Source organism: Coregonus clupeaformis, chromosome 21 (genome assembly GCF_020615455.1).
Source record: "Coregonus clupeaformis isolate EN_2021a chromosome 21, ASM2061545v1, whole genome shotgun sequence".
Lineage (NCBI taxonomy): Eukaryota > Metazoa > Chordata > Actinopteri > Salmoniformes > Salmonidae > Coregonus > Coregonus clupeaformis.
This window is the reverse complement of record NC_059212.1, coordinates 17,464,566-17,482,999: the sequence shown is the minus strand read 5'-3', so window position 1 is coordinate 17,482,999 and position 18,434 is coordinate 17,464,566. Positions and strand designations below refer to the sequence as shown.

At 45.9% G+C, this 18,434-nt stretch overlaps 1 protein-coding gene across 1 annotated transcript in view; it reads left to right on the top strand.

Annotated features, from left to right (window-relative positions):
• The window catches only part of LOC121535259 (junctophilin-1-like), a 31,150-nt gene extending 14,193 nt beyond the window's left edge, over nucleotides 1-16,957 (top strand). The window contains exons 3-6 of the mRNA XM_041842140.1: nucleotides 12,591-12,709; nucleotides 15,449-16,137; nucleotides 16,325-16,421; nucleotides 16,639-16,957. Coding sequence (XP_041698074.1) covers nucleotides 12,591-12,709; nucleotides 15,449-16,137; nucleotides 16,325-16,405 — 889 coding nt within the window. The 3' untranslated portion in view covers nucleotides 16,406-16,421; nucleotides 16,639-16,957. The remainder of the gene's footprint in view (nucleotides 1-12,590; nucleotides 12,710-15,448; nucleotides 16,138-16,324; nucleotides 16,422-16,638) is intronic.
• The last annotated feature ends 1,477 nt before the right edge of the window (nucleotides 16,958-18,434 follow it).

The following is an 18,434-nucleotide window of genomic DNA, read 5'->3' as shown; positions in this document are numbered from 1 at the left end:
GCTGATACATTAGCCCATCTCTGTCCCACCACCCACTATCATCTGGTGGACTACTCAGTCTATCTGGTTGGGACTAGGTGTTGGAGAGTTTGTTTATCACACCTTTCCTCAGAACTTTCCTTAGACTTGCTAACAAGCTTCCAGTAAAGTTTCTTAAACTTGGTTTAAGTTGCCTTTTTTCAATTTGACCTCGCTCGCTCTCTTTTCTCCCCAAGCCATGTGATGTAGTATAGCCTATGCTCACAGGCTTCAAAGCTTTAAGGAAGCCCACATTAAATCGTATCATGACTCCATGATGATAATAATATGAGTATGGGATAGTGGGGTAAGTTAAGCCTATTTTTACATTCAGCATCACTCCGCCAAGGGAAATATAGTATTCTTTCTAACAAAGATATCTACATATATTTCAGAATGTTGTCTATCCCTGGAAATAATCAGATTTCATGTAAACATTAGAGTTTAGAAAACATAGCTTGTCCAAAAAAAGTTATCTCTTGGCACAACCTACCCCAGCTATGGGGTAAGTTGAGCTGCGGGACAGGGTAAGTTGAGCTGCGGGACAGGGTAAGTTGAGCTGCGGGACAGGGTAAGTTGAGCTGCGGGACAGGGTAAGTTGAGCTGCGGGACAGGGTAAGTTGAGCTGCGGGACAGGGTAAGTTGAGCTGCGGGACAGGGTAAGTTGAGCTGCGGGACAGGGTAAGTTGAGCTGCGGGACAGGGTAAGTTGAGCTGCGGGACAGGGTAAGTTGAGCTGCGGGACAGGGTAAGTTGAGCTGCGGGACAGGGTAAGTTGAGCTGCGGGACAGGGTAAGTTGAGCTGCGGGACAGGGTAAGTTGAGCTGCGGGACAGGGTAAGTTGAGCTGCGGGACAGGGTAAGTTGAGCTGCGGGACAGGGGTAAGTTGAGCTGCGGGACAGGGTAAGTTGAGCTGCGGGACAGGGTAAGTTGAGCTGCGGGACAGGGTAAGTTGAGCTGCGGGACAGGGTAAGTTGAGCTGCGGGACAGGGTAAGTTGAGCTGCGGGACAGGGTAAGTTGAGCTGCGGGACAGGGTAAGTTGAGCTGCCTACACATTTATTTGGACAGGCCCGAGTGTTATCTTATGTCCCAGTGATAATCCCTTTCATTACGCCTGGGAAAAAAACACTTCAATTTGCTAAATTTACCACATGGCCATTGGCTCAAGGCAAACATTTAGACTATATTAGCCCACACAGCTACAAATATGCACTTTGATGCTAGGTTTAGGACCTCATATTGAAGCTTATAGAGTCCCCAACTGATGTATAGAACAATCTTTAAATTATTTACTTTGGTTTAGATACAAGCATCATGAAACCTCTAACACAAATTAATTTGACTTGGTGAATTATTTTGGGGGGGACCTAAACTTGGTTAGGACTTTTCCCATGTGGTTTCTTCCTTCACAGACTCTATGAAATGATGACATCTTCCTAAATATTTGGTCAAATTAGTAATTCTGTGTATGGTTTCCTAGAAACAAGGGTTGGCTTAACTTACGCTTTGGCTGAACTTACCCCACTCTCCCTTACAACTTGTTGTACTCCTCATTGTAACTATGTAAGTATCCGTACAATTGTAACGATCCCGGCAGTCTGAGTCGGGTCCTGTCTGTGGACTAGTTGTTCTGCTCGTGATCTCCAGTTTCCCGAGGGTTCTGGAACGCTCCGGGGAGCTCTCTTGATTTCCGCACCTGCATCCCATCAGCAATCTGCACACCTGGTCCTGATCATCACCCTTCTTAGGCTCTGGCCTAACATCCATTCCCTGCCGGATCGTTAGCCATGAACAGTAGGTTTACCAGAGTATCAGTCTTAGAGCTTCTAGCGTTAGTTTTGTTGTTTTGCACCTTGTTGGTTTGTTGTTTACTTACCTCCGTTTTGTTCCATCTGCAGTCACTCGTCCGGAACCTTCATCCAACCTCTGCCTGGTGGTCGGCGGCTGCCGAGCCATGATCGGATCAACCACTGCACCCCCAACAACTAATCAACGCCGCCCGCTCTGTTCCCTGGATTACTCAGCATCACTCTTGAATTTGTAAATAAACACTCACCTTCGTTTCAACTTACCTTGTCCTGGTCTGCTTCTGGGTTCTGGCTTTGTAACTCGTGACAGAACGATCCGGCCAGTAATGAACCCAGCGGACCTGGACTCTGTTCGCCATGCCATTACCCATCAGGAGAAGATGTTGGGCCATCATAGCACGGAGCTACAGGAGATCGCGTTGGCAGTTCGGAACCTTTCTACCGGTCTGACGGAGGTCCAGAACCAGCGCCAGTTTCCGGTGGAGGATCCACTACCGGTTTCACCCATCTCGCCTGCCGCGTCTGGAGCGGTGTCCTTCCGTGAGCCCAAGGTTCCGACGCCGGATAAATATGAGGGGGAGCTGGGAAGATGCCGTTCTTTCCTTATGCAGTGTGGGTTAGTGTTCGATCTACAGCCCTACTCTTATGCCACAGACAAGGCTAGGATAGCCTTTGTGATTGAGTTGCTGCGTGGTCGAGCGCTGGAGTGGGCTTCAGCCGTTTGGGAACGACAAGACCCCTGCATGGCTTCATACCAGGGGTTCACGGCCGAGCTGAGGAAGCTTTTCGACCATTCCGTCCGAGGGAGGGACGCAGCTAGGCGCCTGTTTTCGCTTCACCAAGGAACTCGCAGCGTGGCCGACTTCGTGATCGAGTTCAAGACGTTGGCTGTGGAGAGTGGGTGGAATGAGGAGTCTCTGCAAGCGGCCTTTTACCAGGGTCTGTCGGAGCAGCTCAAGGATGAGTTGATCTCCTATCCGAGCCTAGTGACCTGGACAGCTTGGTAGCCTTGTCTATTCGGGTGGATAATCGAGTCCGAGAGCGAAGGAGGGAGAAGCAATGGGGTCCGTCCAATCGATCAGCTTCTCAGTTCCCAGTCGGGTCGGGTGGTGGACCAGAACACGTCGATCATTCTCCACCACAAAGGATTAGTGGAGAGGTCCTCTCTCCCGATTCTGAACCCATGCAAGTGGGGCGGCACGGGTTAACCAAGGAGGAGCGTCAACATAGACGTAAGACCAACTGCTGCCTCTACTGTGGTAGCTCGGGACATTACATCTCCACTTGTTCCCGGCGGTCGTCAAACTGCCCGGCTCGCTAAAGTTGGGAGGACTTTTAGCGAGCCAGTTTCAACCTCTCAGTACCTCTGTCAGACCCCGTTTCCCGGCTACCCTTGTGAACAGGAATCAGAGCTTAGCGATTAACGCTTTTATCGATTCAGGTGCCGATGGAAGCTTTCTTGATGCCGAGTTGGTGGAACAGCTGGGGCTTTCCAAGGAGCAATTGCCGGAAGCCATTAAGCGACCACTCTGAACGGCAGTAGTCTGGCACGTATCACGATGAGGACTGAACCGGTTAAGATGCTGTTGTCGGGGAATCATTCGGAGATGATTTCATTCTTCATTCTGCCGTCTTCCCATGTTCCTCTGGTCCTTGGATACCCCTGGCTGAAGGAACACAATCCCACGTTCGATTGGGTGACGGGCAAGGTAACGAGTTGGAGCCTTGATTGTCATGCTAACTGTCTCAAGACTGCCTGTCCCCATTCGGTTCCCAGTCAGGTGATTGAGGCTAAACCCCCAGATTTGTCCCTGGTTCCCGAGACATATCACGATTTGGGGAAAGTGTTCAGTAAGCAGAAGGCTCTGTCACTCCCTCCCCACCGACCATATGATTGTGCCATCAACCTGTTCCCTGGAGCTGTCTACCCCAAGGGAAGGTTATACAGTATCTCCCGCCCTGAACGTGAGGCTTTGGAGACCTACATCAAGGAGTCCCTAGCTGCTGGTCTCGTTCGTCCCTCGTCATCACCCCTGGGGGCAGGATTCTTCTTTGTGGGTAAGAAGGATGGCTCTCTTCGACCGTGTATTGATTATCGGGGGTTGAATGACATCACGGTCAAGAACAAGTATCCCCTGCCCTTGATGAGTTCTGCCTTCGACTCCTTACAGGGTGCTACGGTGTTCACCAAGCTAGACCTACGCAATGTCGTATCACATGGTCCGGATCAGAGAGGGAGACGAGTGGTTGACGGGGTTTCAATACACCGATGGGTCACTTGGTATCAGGTGATGCCGTTTGGACTGACCAATGCTCCAGCGGTATTCCAGAGTATGGTGAACGACGTCCTGAGAGATATGATCGGTCTCTTTGTGTTTGTTTACCTGGATGACATTCTGATCTTCTCGAAGGAACCTTCCGACCACGTCCAGCATGTCCGGCAGGTTCTGCAGCGATTGTTGGAGAATCGCCTGTTCGTGAAGGCCGAGAAGTGCGAGTTTCACGCCCACCACGACATCCTTTCTCGGGTACATCATCTCCAGGGGAGAGATTAGGATGGACCAGGAGAAGGTTAGAGCGGTTCTGGAATGGGCCCAGCCCGGTACGAGATTGCAGCTCCAGAGATTTTTGGGGTTTGCGAATTTCTACCGCAGATTCATCCGGGATTACAGCCGTGTGGCCGCTCCGTTAACGGCCTTGACTTCCAGTATCAGGAGCTTCAAGTGGAATCCGGAGGCGGATCGAGCGTTTCTGGATTTGAAGAGGCGATTCACCAACGCACCGATTCTCTCTCAACCGGACACGGCCCGTCAGTTCATCGTTGAAGTGGGACGCGTCTGATGTGGGAGTTGGCGCCATCCTGTCGCAGCGATGCTCCACGGACAGTAAACTCCATCCCTGCGCCTACTACTCTCGTCGCCTTTCGCCTGCGGAGAGGAATTACGATGTGGGTAACCGGGAGCTTCTCGCGGTGAAACTTGCCTTGGAGGAGTGGCGCCACTGGTTGGAGGGGCGGAGCAGCCGTTTATTGTCTGGACTGACCACAAGAATCTTGCTTACGTGCAATCGGCTAGACGTCTCAACTCCCGTCAGGCCAGGTGGTCGTTGTTTTTCGGACGATTCAATTTTTTCCCTGACGTTCCGACCTGGATCTAAGAACGGCAAGGCGGACGCCTTGTCTCGGATGTTCTCCAAGACGGAGGAGAGTGGGTCCAAGACCGAGACAATTCTCCCCCGGAACTGCGTCGTGGGAGCTGTTAGGTGGAAGATTGAGGAGGAGGTGATGGCGGCTCTTCGGACGCAGCCCGGTCCCGGTAACGGTCCACCGGTCGGTTGTTTGTGCCTGAGTCGGTTCGTCCTGCGGTCCTCAAATGGTCCCACGCCAGCAAGATGGCTTGTCACCCTGGCGTGGCTCGGACGATGGCGTTTCTTCGCAGACGTTTTTGGTGGCCTGCCATGGCCGAGGATACTCGGGGTTATGTTGCTGCCTGTCCAGTGTGTGCGCAGAATAAGAGTACCAATCGGCCCAGCTCTGGACTACTTCACCCCCTTCCTATTCCCCGGCGACCATGGTCGCATCTGGCCCCTGGACTTTGTCACTGGGTTGCCCGCTTCTGAGGGGAACACGGTCGTTCTGACTATCGTGGACAGATTCAGCAAGTTCGCCCACTTTGTGCCAATTGCCAAGCTTCCCTCTGCCTCGGAGACGTCCGAGATCCTGGTTAGGGAGGTTTTCAGGGTCCACGGGTTGCCCAGTGATATCGTTTTCCGACCGTGGCCCTCAGTTTACCTCTGCTGTCTGGAAGTCCTTCTGTTTGGCCATTGGAGCTACAGTCAGTCTCACATCTGGTTTTCACCCCCAATCTAATGGTCAGGCGGAGAGAGCCAACCAGAAGATGGAATCCACGCTTCGCTGCCTGGCCTCTTCCAACCCCACCTCCTGGGTCTCTCAGTTGCCTTGGGTTGAGTATGCCCACAATACTCTCCCTACATCTGCCACTGGGATGTCTCCCTTCCAGTGCCTGTATGGCTACCAACCGCCCTTGTTCCCTTCTCAGGAGAGGGAGCTCTCAGTGCCTTCTGTTCAGGCCCATATTCGTCGTTGCCACCGGACCTGGCATCGGGCCAGAAAGGCACTCCTTAGAGTTTCGGACCGGTATCAGCTCCAGGCGAATCGTCGCCGGATCCCCGCTCCCACCTACACCATCGGAGATAGGGTCTGGTTGGCCACACGGGATCTTCCTTTACGGACTGAGTCTAGGAAGTTGATACCGAAGTTCATTGGTCCGTTTGTGGTGGAGAAGGTGATCAATCCGGTGGCAGTTCGACTCAAACTCCCGAGGACGCTCAGAGTCCATCCCACCTTTCATGTCTCCTGCCTCAAGCCTGTTTTCCTCAGTCCTCTGTTGCCTCCTCCGCCTCCTCCTCCTCCTCCTCGGATGATCGGAGGTGGTCCTGCCTACACGGTGCGACGCATCATGGATTCCAGACGGCGGGGCCGGGGTTTCCAGTATCTCGTGGACTGGGAGGGGTATGGTCCTGAAGAGAGGAGTTGGATTCCGCGGCGACAGATCCTAGATGCTGACCTCATCCGTGACTTCTACCGCCTCCATCCTGGCGCTCCGGGAGTCCGCCCGGTGGCGTTCGTCGGAGGGGGGTACTGTAACGATCCCGGCAGTCTGAGTCGGGTCCTGTCTGTGGACTAGTTGTTCTGCTCGTGATCTCCAGTTTCCCGAGGGTTCTGGAACGCTCCGGGGAGCTCTCTTGATTTCCGCACCTGCATCCCATCAGCAATCTGCACACCTGGTCCTGATCATCACCCTTCTTAGGCTCTGGCCTAACATCCATTCCCTGCCGGATCGTTAGCCATGAACAGTAGGTTTACCAGAGTATCAGTCTTAGAGCTTCTAGCGTTAGTTTTGTTGTTTTGCACCTTGTTGGTTTGTTGTTTACTTACCTCCGTTTTGTTCCATCTGCAGTCACTCGTCCGGAACCTTCATCCAACCTCTGCCTGGTGGTCGGCGGCTGCCGAGCCATGATCGGATCAACCACTGCACCCCCAACAACTAATCAACGCCGCCCGCTCTGTTCCCTGGATTACTCAGCATCACTCTTGAATTTGTAAATAAACACTCACCTTCGTTTCAACTTACCTTGTCCTGGTCTGCTTCTGGGTTCTGGCTTTGTAACTCGTGACAACAATTCTCTCTATAACAGAGTTATGGCATGATTCATTCAACAGCACAACGACACTATATGCATATGAAGTTCTCCTTATTCACAATGATTCACTGTCTGTGAGACTGTCAGCTGTCTACATGAGGCAAAGCCAATTGCACATACAGTGGGGAAAAAAAGTATTTAGTCAGCCACCAATTGTGCAAGTTCTCCCACTTAAAAAGATGAGAGAGGCCTGTAATTTTCATCATAGGTACACGTCAACTATGACAGACAAAATGAGAAAAAAAATCCAGAAAATCACATTGTAGGATTTTTTATGAATTTATTTGCAAATTATGGTGGAAAATAAGTATTTGGTCAATAACAAAAGTTTCTCAATACTTTGTTATATACCCTTTGTTGGCAATGACACAGGTCAAACGTTTTCTGTAAGTCTTCACAAGATTTTCACACACTGTTGCTGGTATTTTGGCCCATTCCTCCATGCAGATCTCCTCTAGAGCAGTGATGTTTTAGGGCTGTCGCTGGGCAACACAGACTTTCAACTCCCTCCAAAGATGTTCTCTGGGGTTGAGATCTGGAGACTGGCTAGGCCACTCCAGGACCTTGAAATGCTTCTTACGAAGCCACTCCTTCGTTGCCCGGGCGGTGTGTTTGGGATCATTGTCATGCTGAAAGACCCAGCCACGTTTCATCTTCAATGCCCTTGCTGATGGAAGGAGGTTTTCACTCAAAATCTCATGATACATGGCCCCATTCTTTCTTTCCTTTACACGGATCAGTCGTCCTGGTCCCTTTGCAGAAAAACGGCCCCAAAGCATGATGTTTCCACCCCCATGCTTCACAGTAGGTATGGTGTTCTTTGGATGCAACTCAGCATTCTTTGTCCTCCAAACACGACGAGTTGAGTTTTTACCAAAAAGTTCTATTTTGGTTTCATCTGACCATATGACATTCTCCCAATCCTCTTCTGGATCATCCAAATGCACTCTTGCAAACTTCAGAAGGGCCTGGACATGTACTGGCTTAAGCAGGGGGACACGTCTGGCACTGCAGGATTTGAGTCCCTGGCAGCGTAGTGTATTACTGATGGTAGGCTTTGTTACTTTGGTCCCAGCTCTCTGCAGGTCATTCACTAGGTCCCCCCATGTGGTTCTGGGATTTTTGCTCACCGTTCTTGTGATCATTTTGACCCCACAGGGTGAGATCTTGCGTGGAGCCCCAGATCGAGGGAGATTATCAGTGGTCTTGTATGTCTTCCATTTCCTAATAATTGCTCCCACAGTTGATTTCTTCAAACCAAGCTGCTTACCTATTGCAGATTCAGTCTTCCCAGCCTGGTGCAGGTCTACAATTTTGTTTCTGGTGTCCTTTGACAGCTCTTTGGTCTTGGCCATAGTGGAGTTTGGAGTGTGACTGTTTGAGGTTGTGGACAGGTGTCTTTTATACTGATAACAAGTTCAAACAGGTGCCATTAATACAGGTAACGAGTGGAGGACAGAGGAGCCTCTTAAAGAATAAGTTACAGGTCTGTGAGAGCCAGAAATCTTGCTTGTTTGTAGGTGACCAAATACTTTTTTTCCACGATAATTTGCAAATAAATTCATTAAAAATCCTACAATGTGATTTTCTGGAGAAAAAAATTCTCAATTTGTCTGTCATAGTTGACGTGTACCTATGATGAAAATTACATGCCTCTCTCATCTTTTTAAGTGGGAGAACTTGCACAATTGGTGGCTGACTAAATACTTTTTTCCCCCACTGTAATACAAACTATCCTCAATGCACACTAAGGTTCTGTATTCATGTGCCCCTTAAAGTTGGTGAAATGCGCTTTCATAATCAGTAGTTGAAAAAGGGAAGGTCCACAATCTTGAAGGTTGAAAAAGCAAATGTTTAGTCTTTGTGAGCTTCATCTGTGTCAAACATGTCTGAAGTAAAACATTCAGTTCAAGAGACACAGTGTGAATCCTCCTGCACTCCTCTGTATTCAGAGTCCCTGAAGGACACTTAAACAAACAGACGTAAAACCAACTACCTCTTATTGAGCTGTTTATAAAGAAACACTATTGAACTAACCTTGAAGGTTTTGTGTCATTGTACCATTGAAATACATCATGATAATTATAAATAAGTATATTATGGTATTCTGTATGTCATTGCATGTAAATGGTTTGTTTTGAAAAAACGATTTTACTTGAGAGAAAGGAAGTGAATGTAAACACATACACTACATGACCAAAAGTATGTGGACACCTGCTTGTCGAACATCTCATTCCAAAATCATGGGCATTAATATGGAGTTGGTCCCCCCTTTGCTGCTATAACAGCCTCCACTCTGCTGGGAAGGCTTTCCACTAGATGTTGGAACATTGCTATGGGGACTTGCTTCCATTCAGCCACAAGAGCATTAGTGAGGTTGGGCACTGATGTTGGGCGATTAGGCCTGACTCGCAGTCGGCGTTCCAATTAATCCTAAAGGTGTTCGATGGGGTTGAGGTCGGTGCTCTGTGCAGGCCAGTCAAGTTCTTCCACACCGATCTCAACAAACAATTTCTGTATGGACCAAAGCTTTGTGCACAGGGGCATTGTCATGCTGAAACAGGAAAGGGCCTTCCACAAACTGTTGCAATAAAATGGAAGCATAGAATCGTCTAGAATGTCATTATATTCTGTAGCATTAAGATTTCCCTTCACTGGAACTAAGTGGACTAGCCTGAACCATGAACAACAGCCTCAGACCATTATTCCTCCTCCAACAAAATGTACAGTTGGCACTATGCATTCGGGCAGGTAGCATTCTCCTGGCATCCGCCAAACCCAGATTCGTCCGTTGGACTGCCAGATGGTGAAGCGTGATTCATCATTCCAGAGAACACGTTTCCACTGCTCCAGAGTCCAATGGCGGTGAGCTTTACACCACTCCAGCCGACACTTGGCATTGCGCATGGTGATCTTAGGCTTGTGTGCGGCTGCTCAGCCATGGAAACCCATTTCATGAAGCTCCCGGCGAACAGTTCTTGTGCTGACGTTGCTTCCAGAGGCAGTTTGGAACTCGGTAGTGAGTGTTGCAACCGAGGACAGACGATTTTTACGCGCTATGCGCTTCAGCACTCGGCCGTCCCGTTCTGTGAGCTTGTGTGGCTTACCACTTCGTGGCTGAGCCGTTGTTGCTCCTAGACATTTCCACTTCATAAAAACAGCACTTACAGTTGACTGGGGCAGCTCTAGCAGGGCAGACATTTGACGAACTGACTTGGCATCCTATGACTGTGCCACGATGAAAGTCACTGAGCTCTTCAGTACAGGCTACTCTACTGCTAATGGTTGTCTATGGAGATTGCATGGCTGTGTGCTCGATTTTATACACCTGTCAGCAACGGGTGTGGCTGAAATAGCCGAATCCACTAATTTGAAGGGGTGTTCACATACTTTTGTATATATAGTGTATACAGTGCATTCGGAAAGTATTCAAACCCCTTGACTTTTTCCACATTTTGTTATGTTACAGCCTTATTCTAAAATGGAGTAAAAAAAAAAAATCCCTCATCAATCTACACACAATACCCCATAACAACAAAGCAAAAACAGGTTTTTAGAAATTGTAGCAATTTATTACAATAGAAAACGTAAAAATCACATTTACATATGTATTCAGACCCTTGACCCAGTACTTTGTTAATGCACCTTTGGCAGTGATTACAGCCTAGAGTATTTTTGGGGATGACGCTACAAGCTTCGCACATCTGTATTTGGGGAGTTTCTCCCATTCTTCTCTGCAGACTCTTTCAAGCTCTGTCAGGTTGGATTGGGAGCGTCGCTGCGCAGCTATTTTCAGGTCTCTCCAGAGATATTAGATTGGCTGGGCCTCTCAAGGACATTCAGAGACTTGTCCCGAAGCCACTCCTGCATTGTCTTGGCTGTGTGCTTAGGGTCGTTGTCCTGTTTGAAGGTGAACCTTCGCCCCAGTCTGAGGTCCTGAGTGATCTGGAGCAGATTTTCATCAAGGATCTCTCTGTACCTTGCTCCGTTCATCTTTCCTGACTAGTCTCCCAGTCCCTGCCGCTGAATAACATCCCCACAGCATGATGCTGCCACCACCATGCTTCACCGTAGGGATGGTGCCAGGTTTCCTCCAGACGTGACACTTGGCATTCAGGCCAAAGAGATCCATTTTGGTTTCATCAGACCAGAGAATCTTGTTCCTCATGGTCTGAGAGTCCTTTAGATGCCTTTTGGCAAACTCCAAGCGGGCTGTCAAGTGCCTTTTACTGAGAAGTGGCTTCCTTCTGGCCACTCCACCATAAAGGCCTGATTGGTGGAGTGCTGCAGAAATGGTTGTCCTTCTGGAAGGTTCTCCCATCTCCACAGAGGAACTCTGGAGTTCTGTCAGAGTGTGACCATCGGGTTCTTGGTCACCTCCCTGACCAAGACCCTTCTCCCCCGATTGCTCAGTTTGGCCGGATGGCCAGCTCTAGGAAGAGTCTTGGTGGTTCCAAACTTCTTCCATTTAAGAATGATGGAGGCCACTGTGTTCTTGGGGACCTTCAATGCTTTAGAATTGCTTTGGTACCCTTCCCCAGATCTCTGAGCTCTACGGACCATTCCTTCGACCTCATGGCTTGGTTTTTGCTCTGACATGCACTGTCAACTGTGGGACCTTATATAGACAGGTTTGTGCCTTTCCAAATCATGTCCAATCAATTGAATTTACCACAGGTGGACTCCAATAAAGCTGAAGAAACATCTCAAGGATGATCAATGGAAACAGGATGCACCTGAGCTCATTTTTGAGTCTCATAGCAAAGGGTCTGAATACTTACGTAAATAAGGTATCTGTTTTTTATCTTTAATAAATGTGCCAAAAAATCTAAAAACCAGTTTTCGCTTTGTCATTATTGGGTACTGTGTGTAGGAAAAAAATAATTTAATCAATTTAGAATAAGGCTGTAATGTAACAAAATGTGGAAAAAGTCAAAGGCTCTGAATACTTTCCGAATGCACTGTATCTAAGTTGAAAAAAAGTTTAATCAGAAATGACAAAAATAATGGTTTTGATGAATTACAATGCTTTCTATAGAATATCACACAGTGGATATGGCATGTCAAACCATTTAGTGTTTGCAATATTTGTTTTACTGCTAAGAGTGTGAGACTGTATGATAACCATTCACTTGTATTATTTAATTATCTAACTACTTCTAATATGATTTCATGTTGGAAGAAGCTGTTGCTCCAACATGATTTATTGGGAACACTGTAGCATCACTGAGCTCTCCCCCCTATAAGCCACTAAAGACAGTGTCTGTCTGGAAGGCCCAGAGGCATGCAGTGCTTCTGCACCCTCTTAGACCTGGCTTCAAGTAGTATTTGAAATATTTGTTATAATTTAGCTGTGTCTGATTGGGCTTGTCTGGAGCAATGAAACCAATAGAATAGTCCCAAACCCTGCTGATCTTGCACTCTCAAACAACATGCTCAAACAAACGCTCAAAGTATTTAAAAGGAAACAAATACTATTTGAACCCCGGTATGTACCCTTCCCAATCTAACCAGCTCTTATTCTGCTTTGCATTCATCCAGAACGGCTCACGCCAGGACTAAAGGTGACGCTGCTGACCAGGCCGGTCAGTCAGCCAGTCAGGACTCTGACATCGCCAGGGCAGTGGCCAGGGAACTGTCCCCCAACTTCCATCAGCCAGGTAACCCAACATACCCAACTAGACCCCAGCATCTATCTATCTCACAGCCCCTTGTTATAATCCCCTTTGTCCAATTTCCTTTGTGTCTGGGTTATGGGGTTCTCTTTATTTTCTGTCTGGGGCAGATGTATATGCAAATGTTAAAATGCTAATCTATTTAGGGAGGAATATAATTAGTATAATTTACCTTGGGGACTTTTTTATCGTCAGACAAAAAGGTCATTGTTTTTTGGGACAGCAAGTGTCAGATTTATTAGTACAATATTTTGTATTAGAGTGAACATGTTTCTGTGGCATCGATGTACAGTACCAGTCAAAAGTTTGGACACACCTACTCATTCAAGGGTTTTTCTTTATTTTTACTATTTTTTACATTGTAGAATAATAGTGACGACATTAAAACTATGAAATAACATATATGGAATCATGTAGTAACCAAAAAACTAATCAAAATATATATTTTTTTGAGATTCTTCAAATAGCCACCCTTTGCCTTTATGACAGCTTTGCACACTCTTGTCATTCTCTCAACCAGCTTCACCTGGAATGTTTTTCCAACAGTCTTGAAGGAGTTCCCACATATGCTGAGCACTTGTTGGCTGCTTTTCCTTCACTCTGCCGTCCGACTCATCCCAAACCATCTCAATTGGGTTGAGGTCGGGGGATTGTGGAGGCCAGGTCATCTGATGCAGCACTCCATCACTCTTCTTCTTGGTAAAATAGCCCTTACACAGCCTGGAGGTGTGTTGGGTCATTGTCCTGTTGAAAAACAAATGATAGTCCCACTAAGCCCAAACCAGATGGGATGGCGTATCGCTGTAGAATGCTGTGGTAGCCATGCTGGTTAAGTGTGCCTTGAATTCTAAATAAATCACTGACAGTGTCACCAGCAAAGCACCCCCACACCATAACACCTCCTCCTCCATGCTTTACGGTGGGAACTACACATGCGGAGATCATCTGTTCACCCACACCGCGTCTCACAAAGACACGGCAGTTGGAACCAAAAATCTCCAATTTGGACTCCAGACCAAAGGACACATTTCTACCAGTCTAATGTCCATTGCTCGTGTTTCTTGGCCTAAGCCGGTCTCTTCTTCTTATTGGTGTCCTTTAGTAGTGGTTTCTTTGCAGCAATTCGACCATGAAGGCCTTATTCACACAGTCCCCTCTGAGAAGTTGATGTTGAGATGTGTCTGTGACTTGAACTCTGTGAAGCATTTATTTGGGCTGGTAACTCTAATTAACTTATCCTCTGCAGCAGAGGTAACTCTGGGTCTTCCATTCCTGTGGCAGTACTCATGAGAACCAGTTTCATCATAGCGCTTGATGGTTTTTGCAACTGCACTTGAAGAAACTTTCAAAGTTCTTGACATTTTCCACGAATTAACTTTTAAGAAGGCACACCTGTTAATTGAAATGCATTCCAGGTGACTACCTCATGAAGCTGGTTGAGAGAATGCCAAGAGTGTGCAAAGCTGTCTTCAAGGCAAAGGGTGGCTATTTGAAGAATCTCAAATATAAAATATATTTTGATTTGTTTAATACTTTTTTGGTTACTACATGATTCCATGTGTTATTTCATAGTTTTGATGTCTTCACTATTATTCTACAATGAAAAAAATAGTAAAAAATAAAGAAAGACCCTTGAATGAGTAGGTGTGTCCAAACTTTTGACTGGTAGTGTATGTCTACGTACATACTGTACAGCATATTCTTCTACAAATGAATTAATTTTTTTCTGCAAGATAATTATTTAAATATAGAGATCGGTACTTTTGTCAGCCTGCTTAGTTTTGGGAGAGGGTGGTTCTTCAGTGTGATGAGTGTTCGTGTTACGGTCTAATGCATGTTCAACTCCTGTATGCATGTAGGTCAGTGGTCTTATATTATTATGCTTGTTGAGCGTTCCTGTTTTTACCACATGGTCTTTCTCAGGTCCGGCCCATATAGCCTCGCTAAACCTTTGACACTTGACCTGACATCAGGATAGTGTATATCACTGACTCCTAACAACCATGTTCCATAACCAGCCAACCTGTTCAATAGCCAGCCTGCCTGCCTGCAAGCTGTAATCTATTTCATTTCAATCATTCCTTATAACTTTTTTCTTAATGCCCCGTAAATGTCTTAAGAATTATTTATCATTGTGCTTTGATTAGCTTTTTTATGAACAACTGCTGAGCTTGTAGAGATTTAGTAAGTGATCTTAGCACTTGCTATTAATAGTAGAACAAATGTAATATTATGAACCAGGATTCCATTTGATAACACTGCTTGCGTCAGAAATGTGTTAACTTTGTTGGCTTGCGAGCTCGTGTCAGCTGTGTTACAGCGTTGGCCTCATCAGTGGTCAGGAGAATGTCGAGAATGCTTGGAACCTTTAACAGGAATCATAAACCAACTGGGGAAGCTTTGAAACTCCATTAAGGAACAAATACTCGATATGTGAAATCATGGATGCAGAAAAGGCATCCTAACCATGAGCTAACTGACAGTGAATAAATGTGCATTTATGATTCACCAAAAGCAACACAAAATAATATGTAGGTGTGTGTTTATATCTATATCTCAAATTGGGATTCAGCCCTAAATACTTGAGTGTTTGTTGATAGTGATATAAACACACCACATTAATTCAAACATTGTGATATTAGATCACTGTGTACATGCTACAAATTGACTAAGTATAGATAAAAGGACTGTATATCATGATAATAATGTCCTTCCATTTTCTAGGCCCTGATTATATAAAGCAGAGGTTCAACGAACCGATTGAACCTATTGTCCAAGAGGAGAAGAAAGAGAAGTCCCCTTCAAGTAGCCCTCATTTCTACCGTAAAGGCACAACCCCAGACCACTCTCCCACCGCGAGTCCACAGTCCTCTCCCCCACCAACACCCCCGCCAGCACCTACCCCGGAGCCCAAGAAGAGCTTCTTCAGCAAGCTCGCCCCCAAGCCAGGAAAAGAGAACAAAACCCCCACAGCAGAGAGCCAGCTCCCGGTCATCACAAAGGCAGTGTCTAAGACATCGTTGAAACAGGAAGTAAGACAGGAATTGCCTCAACCGAAACTGTTCAAAATGGGGGAGTCGGTCCCTGCCAGCCCTGGCAATGGACAGCTGCATACTGACACTGAGTACCACGGCTACTACGTGAAGGCAGACGTGAAGATCCCTCCAGACGAACCTGAGGAAGGAGAGGAGCATGTTACCCCGTCCGCCCTCGCCCGGATGCCACCACCAGCAAAACCTATGGCGCAGTACAGGACACCCACCCCAAAACCTATAGCGCCAAAGTCGGTATCCAAAGAAAGCAGACCTGAGTCAAGACTTAAGAAACTAGATTCGTATAAGCCAAAAAGCCTAGCAGAAACTAGGAAACAAGCCAGCTTGGAGATCACCACGGATTTCGTAGAGGAAGAGTCAGTAAGTACCTCATACTGTATGATGATGAAAATGGGAAAACTGAAACAAAGAGAAAGAAATGTGTCATTTCAGAACAATGTGTGAAACATCAAAGGTAGTCTAATATTTTCAGTGATAATGCCTAGCTAACTTTAAAAATGCCGTTTCTGAAATGTTCTCCTGAATCGTTGTCTTTCCTACTTCACAGGGTCCTAACTCAATACTGGTTGCCCTTGTAATGCTGTTGAATATTGGTCTAGCAATCATTTTTGTCCATTTTTTAACCTGACGGAATCTGAACTGAGGTAAGAATCAGCTTAATAACATCAATTCAGATGTTATAAATTGTAGAGCATTGTGATACAGTAGTTTATGTTCCATGACATTTTAAAATGTAACGTAAAGTAAAAGAAAAGTTTACGTAAAGAGTAAATTGCAAGTTTTACATGAAATATGAAGATACAGTAAGCCTGACTGTGATTCAACATAACTATTAACCCTTTTACTGTTTTGAATCTTCAGTGAACTCATCAAAACTAGTGGCGCAAGGCCCCTAACTCTCTGCAGTTGCGTCAATGGCCTTTAAAAATGGCACCGGTCAGGCACAGACTCAGGCAAAGAAGGACTGGAAATAGAGTGAAACACGGGAGAAAGATGAGACCAGGACAATTCGGCCCTGATGCTGCCCAGTTTCGCTGGCGATGATTTGTGACACGCTTAGGTTCTGTGAAAGCTGAAGCAAGCAGTCATTGCGAAAGCAAAAAGAAATATCTGCTGATCCAAGCTGTTACCAGTCAAGTGCATTGCCTCTCCATCTGCCCTGACAGGGGGAATGTGGAGGGGGGTGGGGGGGGGGGCTTGACTGGATATGTTCGGAGATGCACTTTTAGTTGACAGAAGCTAACAGCTGCCTTACTCTTTTACCATCTGACGTTTTAGTGGGGAGATGCAGTGCACAAGGCTGCCAGAGGAATGTCTTTCGGCAGACTTTGCTGCCGTGGGAGTGTGTCTCGGTGTTTGCTATATTATTCACTTGGTACATAAGAAATCATACATTTTTTAAAGTCGCACTCACCAGTCTTATTCCATTCCCCACTGCTAAAGCCTTATCTAACTTATCCTGTTGGGACATGCTTGTGCATGGGGCCGTTTCAAGTGCATTTGTTTTGTGTATTTGTTAGTAACTGTTTGTTTTTTCATGTGTTTTTTCCTTTGTCTGTTTATCCTTAGGTATTACAAATGATTAAGAGAGTGTTTAATGTATTTAAGTCTAGTCCATGCATTTCTCAAACTTTTTTAAGATCCTTCAAATCCAAAGGAATTAAAGCCTATGTTACACAAAGTAGTTCTCATTTGAAAGAAATTGAAACGTTTAATTCCAGTTATTGTGAGGACATATTTCTTCATTGTCAAATGAGAGTAATGTATATGAAATCGAAGCATCTTAGCAGTATACAAACACAGATTGTGCATGAACTTTTGACTAACCAGCTTGTTTTTGACTAACCAGCTAGAGGCTGGTTACATGTAACACAAACTTATGAGATGACATAGTTAATCAACACTGATTTGTGATAACATTTCTTAGACATTTATTTTCTAATTAAGGGCTAACTGGTAATATTGAATAACTCCTCCTGATTCAACATGTATCTATCTTTAACCAGCCACTGATACAGTTTGTTAACACAGCTAGTCATTGTCACAGTGTTGTTTCTGCACACTGACCCTATATTGCAGGGTTCTTCAATTCCGGTCCTGGAGGGCCGAAACACCTCTGTTTTTCATCCTATCCTTCTAATCAGGGGCTAATTCAGACCTGTGACCAGGTGAGTGCAATTAACTACCAGGTATAAATAAAAAACAGAAGTGTTTTGGCCCTCCAGGACCGGAATTGAAGAACCCTGCTATATTGCATCTTTTTTTTTTTTTTTTTTTTTACATAAAAAGCAAAATGACTATAGTTTTGGACGTGGGTTGCACTTGGTTAGAGTTTTTGCCAGTTTTCTTTGTGCAATCAAGGATCAATGTGCAAAAAAAATTGTAGTCTAAATTGTTTTGTGAGATAAAGGCTTAATGGTTAATTTCGCAAATGTACATTGTCAAATGGAGGCATAATGACTTGCCAACTTAATTTCTTCTTCTTTTGTTCAAATTTGTAGCATTGATTTATTGCGACATGAATATAACATATACAGTAGATTGGCGCATGAAGAGAATACATTAGAATAACGTGATTAGTTTGGTTTGATTTTAATTTGAAAATATGCAATTGCGTCTTGTAGAATGTCGTTAAGGAGTTGTTTGATTTAGTCATA